This window comes from Apaloderma vittatum, unplaced genomic scaffold (genome assembly GCF_000703405.1).
Source record: "Apaloderma vittatum isolate BGI_N311 unplaced genomic scaffold, ASM70340v1 scaffold9971, whole genome shotgun sequence".
Classification (NCBI taxonomy): domain Eukaryota; kingdom Metazoa; phylum Chordata; class Aves; order Trogoniformes; family Trogonidae; genus Apaloderma; species Apaloderma vittatum.
Window position 1 is genome coordinate 11,068 of NW_009698492.1, and position 225 is coordinate 11,292.

Genomic DNA, 225 nt, shown 5'->3' on the forward strand with positions numbered 1-225 from the left:
CCCCGCCGTCTCTGCGGCCGCTTCCTCAACTTTCCGTAGCATGCTGGAGTAGCGGGTTCTGTCCATGCCCTCCAGCCCCCTGGTCACCTTCTGCGGGTGGCTGTAGGTGATGTCGGTGCCGAGGACAACCTGGATGCCCTGCAGCAGCCCGCAGCACAGCAGCAGCGCGTTCAGCATGGTCCTGCGGGGGACAACCTGCGCAAGATGGGTCCTGGACAGCGTCAG

General features: G+C 65.3%; 1 protein-coding gene across 1 annotated transcript in view; it reads right to left on the reverse strand.

Annotated features, from left to right (window-relative positions):
* The window catches only part of AGRP (agouti related neuropeptide), a 759-nt gene extending 563 nt beyond the window's left edge, over nt 1-196 (reverse strand). Inside the window, exon 1 of the mRNA XM_009878037.1 lies at nt 7-196. Coding sequence (XP_009876339.1) covers nt 7-177 — 171 coding nt within the window. The 5' untranslated portion in view covers nt 178-196. The remainder of the gene's footprint in view (nt 1-6) is intronic.
* Nucleotides 197-225: the final 29 nt, after the last annotated feature.